This window comes from Rhinopithecus bieti, unplaced genomic scaffold (assembly GCF_001698545.2).
Source record: "Rhinopithecus bieti isolate Rb0 unplaced genomic scaffold, ASM169854v2 scaffold_42745, whole genome shotgun sequence".
In the NCBI taxonomy this organism is placed as follows: Eukaryota; Metazoa; Chordata; class Mammalia; order Primates; family Cercopithecidae; genus Rhinopithecus; species Rhinopithecus bieti.
In genome coordinates this window covers 3,285,724-3,290,173 of record NW_016819184.1, presented here as the reverse complement: position 1 = coordinate 3,290,173, position 4,450 = coordinate 3,285,724, and the positions used below count along the sequence as shown (strand labels likewise).

General features: G+C 47.2%; 1 protein-coding gene across 7 annotated transcripts in view; it reads right to left on the bottom strand.

The window, feature by feature from the left end:
- Positions 1–3,498, bottom strand: part of CUNH10orf90 (chromosome unknown C10orf90 homolog) — an 88,224-nt gene extending 84,726 nt beyond the window's left edge. For 2 of the 7 annotated variants that reach the window (XM_017858738.1, XM_017858736.1), the window contains exons 1-2: positions 2,130–2,202; positions 164–300 (exon numbers count right to left, since the gene is read on the bottom strand). Coding sequence is in view for 4 of the 7 variants with exons in the window: in XM_017858731.1 (XP_017714220.1) it covers positions 2,130–2,216; positions 2,535–2,639; positions 3,302–3,323 (214 nt within the window). In the remaining 3 variants the exon portion in view is untranslated. Of the gene's footprint in view, positions 1–163; positions 301–2,129; positions 2,217–2,534; positions 2,640–3,301 lie in introns of those variants that run through there. The other 5 variants (XM_017858731.1, XM_017858734.1, XM_017858732.1 and 2 more) reach the window with 5 other exon arrangements.
- Positions 3,499–4,450: the final 952 nt, after the last annotated feature.

Genomic DNA, 4,450 nt, shown 5'->3' with positions numbered 1-4,450 from the left:
TCAGGACAACTCTGCCTTTTACACTCCAGAGCAAAACCAAAGGCCTGACTTCACCTGACATCCTTGTTTGGCTCTTCCCCCTTCCTTATCAGGTTTCCCTCACTCTTCCGTGGTTCTTATCTTGAAGAACAGCCCAACCCCACTGCCCTCTTGGAAACCTTACCCGAGACAGGGTCCTCCCTGTGTTGCTGCTCAACAGCGAGGGCTCCCAAAATGTGGTCCCCAGACCAGCAGCATCCACACGATGGGGGCACTTGTTAGAAATTCACATTCTTGGGTCTCACCTACTGACCTGCAGACCTAACAAATGAGGAGTTTTGAGGAGGTTCAGCCCTATGCTTTAGCAAGCATTCCAGGACATTTGGCACAGCTCACATCCAGGAGTGCTTGTTGATCTAAGACAACTTAAGACATCTTTTACAGATGGTGAGTCTGAAGCCCCAGAAGAGAATCATAATGCTTTGATTCGAAAACCACTCCATGACTTTTAGAAAAATCACACCTAGTCTGTGGGCATGGGAATCTCAATGAGGCTTTTCATCAATGGTTTCACTTTAAATAAAACCGCCATAGGAAAAAAAAAAAAAATCATGAAAGCCAGCATGCTTTTATTTTGAAAGTAATTAAAAACCAGCCCAATTAGCCCCCCAAAGTTATTGCTGGTTTATGACTCACTTGTGTTTGCTACCCAGGACGCGGGCGCTCTGTACCCAGGGAATGTGTGTGTTCACTAGTAGGTGCCAAGAGCTGTTTTCTCCTAAGATGATTGAAAGGATTGCATCCACTGCTATCTCCATCAGCCTGAACCACACATCCAAAACCATTCCCCACACATCCAAACCTTCCCAGAGGCTACAACATACCACCAGGCCCTGAGTCAAGCACTTTGAGAATCCCAGTTTCCTGCCTGGAGGGTGGTGTGTGTTTCAGCAACGGAATTCAACTGAGCAGGAATTAGGCAGTGCTCAGGGCGTGTGGGGCCCTGAGCTGAGAGATAAAGGTATGCTCTCTTTTTCCAGCAACTCTAAGAGAAAGTCACGGCTTTGCTATCCCTGGCCTTAATAAGCCACAGACAGAGCCCTTCCAGCAGAGGGAACCAGGAAAAGTTGGTGGGAGGGAGGAGACACTTGACATGGCCTTGTCAGATGGGGTTGGGTTTAGACACAGGTGAACGGAGTGGAGAGGGACGGTGGCACATCCCAAGCCACAGTCAAAGGGAAAGGCAGGAACGGCTTAAGATAAAGTATAAAAGCAGAAAAATCTAGCTTATTTGGAGAATAGCAAGTAGAATATTGGGTGAAGCATAGAATATGGTTAAAAATTATGTCCAATTCCAATCTGTTGCCCAATACTGCTTGGCTTGTCTACAAAAGTAGCAGACAAGCACCATCACATATTGCCTCATGAATTGATCCACCCAAGAAATGTGCAAATGGCAAATGCCCAGAGGCCTTCAGTCTGTTTAATAATTACACTTACTCTCCTACCTACATCATTAGTGTCAGAGGCAGGGAAGGGGCACTCAAATTCTTACTTCTTGGATTTTTACATGCCTTCTCTTATTTCTAGTCTTATGGAAGTCAAGGTTTATTCGAATTTTCACCATCCTTTTAACAATACTCCTTGTTAATATTTTAAAACAGATGTTTCTCTGAGAGAATCACTTTTCAGCTTTAAATTCAGCTAATTATCTCGGTGTGATTTGATGCTATTGACTATCCAGTTTCTCTGGGAAGTCTTCCTGTCTTCCACTTCTCATCTCCTGTCTTTTTCCTCTTGGCTACTGTATCTTACTTTCTTTTGGGGGGTTCTCTCCTTGACATTTCTCTGTCCTGCCTTTGTGCCCTCTTCCCAAACCTGAGGGACCAATCCAGCCAAGGAGAGGCCAGATCCCCTCCGTGAGCACCGCTTCAGAGCCAGCTGCCTCCAAGTGGCCTCAAACAGCTTTTCCAAAAGGAAACCAACCAGGCCCCTTCATGGTTCTCTGTCCCTTCTTCCTCCTGTGTCATCGCCTTGGCCAGTGGCCGAGCAAAAACCAAAGGCCTGACTTCATCTGAGGCAACATCCTCCTTACCCTCCCGCTGCCCTCACTGGAAACAGAGGAGCCTACTCCGCACCCTCCTCCTCACCTCCAACATCCAGCTGAAAGCCAAGGCCAAGACCGTTTGCTCCTGAGAGAAAGGCTCTGCTCCATTGCATCAGTTCATCTCCCTGCCCTGCTGGTGTCAGCAAGGTCACAATCAAGCTGGTGACCCCACCAGCCTTATCACCCAGCCGGTCCTGCCAAACCTCCTTGACATTGCCAGTGTGTGACTGTGAAGGCCACATGGTCCTTCGAAACTCAAATGCAAGGGACACGTTTCTCCCCAAGAAAAGGTACAAAATCGAAGCACACATGTAGGGGGACCCTGGGAGTTCAAGGAGCCCAGGTTAGAAATCCTTAAACCCAGCCTGCTTCCCACAGGTGGCTGGCTTGATGACGGTGAGTGCTGCCTTCACCTTTTCCCCCACTGGGCTAACTCCTAACTCCTCACCTGTGACACGGCTCAAGATCGCTTCTCTTAGAAGGACGTCCTGATCCGCCGCTACCCCACATGGCCCCCAAGCTGGACTGGGGCCTGCATTCGTTCCCAGGACTTCTGTGAAAAGTGACCGCAAAGGGAACAGCTGGATACAACAGGGATTTACTGCCTCCCAGTTCTGGAGGCCAGAAATCCAGGTGTCAGGACCGTGTTCCCTCTGAAGGCCCTAGGGGGGGACCCTTCCTTGCCCTTCCCAGTGTCCCGTGGTTGCTGGCATCCTCTGTGTCCCTTGGCTTGGGACAGCCCCTCTCTAATCTCTGCCTCCACCTGTACATGGCCATCGTCCCTGGACGTGCCTCCAAAACTTTATAAAGACACCAGTCATTGGATGTAAGGCCCACGCTACTCCAGCGTGACCTCATCTTAACTCCATGACGTCTGCCAAGGTCCTTATCCAAATGGCCCTTATCCCAATAAGGTCACATTCACAGGTATCAGGGGTTAGACCTGGAACATATCGTTTTCAGAACACTATTCAGCCAGCCCACACCAGCACCCCCGACAGGCGCTACCGTGCATCCTTTTCATGCTGTTGTGTAATGATCTGTTCCTGAGTGTCTCCCCAAGTTAGCCCAGGTCTTCAGAGATACCTGGTTCATCTCCTTTCCCCTGGGGCCTCACACAGTACTGGGCCCAGAAGACACTCAGTGTGGACAGAACGAACAGATTACTTTATATTTTAACAAGGGTTATAGCTGTGGGAAAAAATTAGAACATACCTTCTCCAGACAGTTTGAGCATATTCTACTGAGGTTTCAAAGCCATTTTACTCAGTTTCAAAGGTCTTTTAATGACAAGGATGCATTTGGCTAGATGAAAGAAAAAAATGGCCACAGTTTACCTCTGTAACTAGGCTCAGAATGAGTCAGGCTTCCACCTTCCAGCCTCGGCCAAAGAACCTCAAAGCTCTATGTGTGATGAAGTCACCGGAATGTTTACAGGGCAACCATGGGAGGGGCATACAAGCCCACCTTGTGACATTTCTTGTTAGCAGCAATCATCTCTTTGATGTTTACATCTGAGGCTTCTTTGATGAGTAAAACAAGTTTGCATGAGAGTTATTTAAAAGTTTTCTTAGTATTAAAATGTATCCAGATAACATCACACTGGTGATTAGTCTACTTGCTACCAATTCTTTTTTACAAACGGTTTACATAGAAAATTGAGCAATATAAAAATTCACCATGCAAGCTCTTATAAGAATGATTGGTTTTCAATCTAGTGAAATATCTTTGACACTAAATTATAATGAGCGTTGTTTAATAATTTATACCCAACCAAATTTGAGGTAGCTTATAGTCAATAATGCAGTTTAAAAACAGCAAAACAAACTGATTTTTTAAAAAAGCAAATAATGGGATGGAGAAGTCACTGAATCAAACTCGAAAACCTGGGCTAAAGATGGCACTGGCAGCCGGGCGCAGTGGCTCATGCCTGTAATCTCAGCATTTTGTGGAGGCCGAGGTGGGCAGATCACCTAAGGCCAGAAGTTCGAGACCAGCCTGACCAACATGGAGAAACCCCATTTCGACTAAAAGTACAAAATTAGCCAGGCATGGTGGCGCATGCCTGTAATCCCAGCTACCTGGGAGGCTGAGACAGGAGAATCGCTTGAACCCGGGAGGCGGAGGTTGCGGTGAGCCGAGATGGCCCATTGCACTCCAGCCTGGGCAACAAGAGCAAAACTCCATTTCAAAAACAAACAAAAAGAGAGACGGCACTGGCACAGACGAATCCCAACGACAGGGTGAGTTCCCCACTGCCAAAGTAAAGGGGAAATGTGAGAAATTGCATAACTTACTGCCTTTCCAATGAAATACACCATTTTATAAGGTGAGCAGTTTTATTTCCTGGGATAAAGCCTGGGT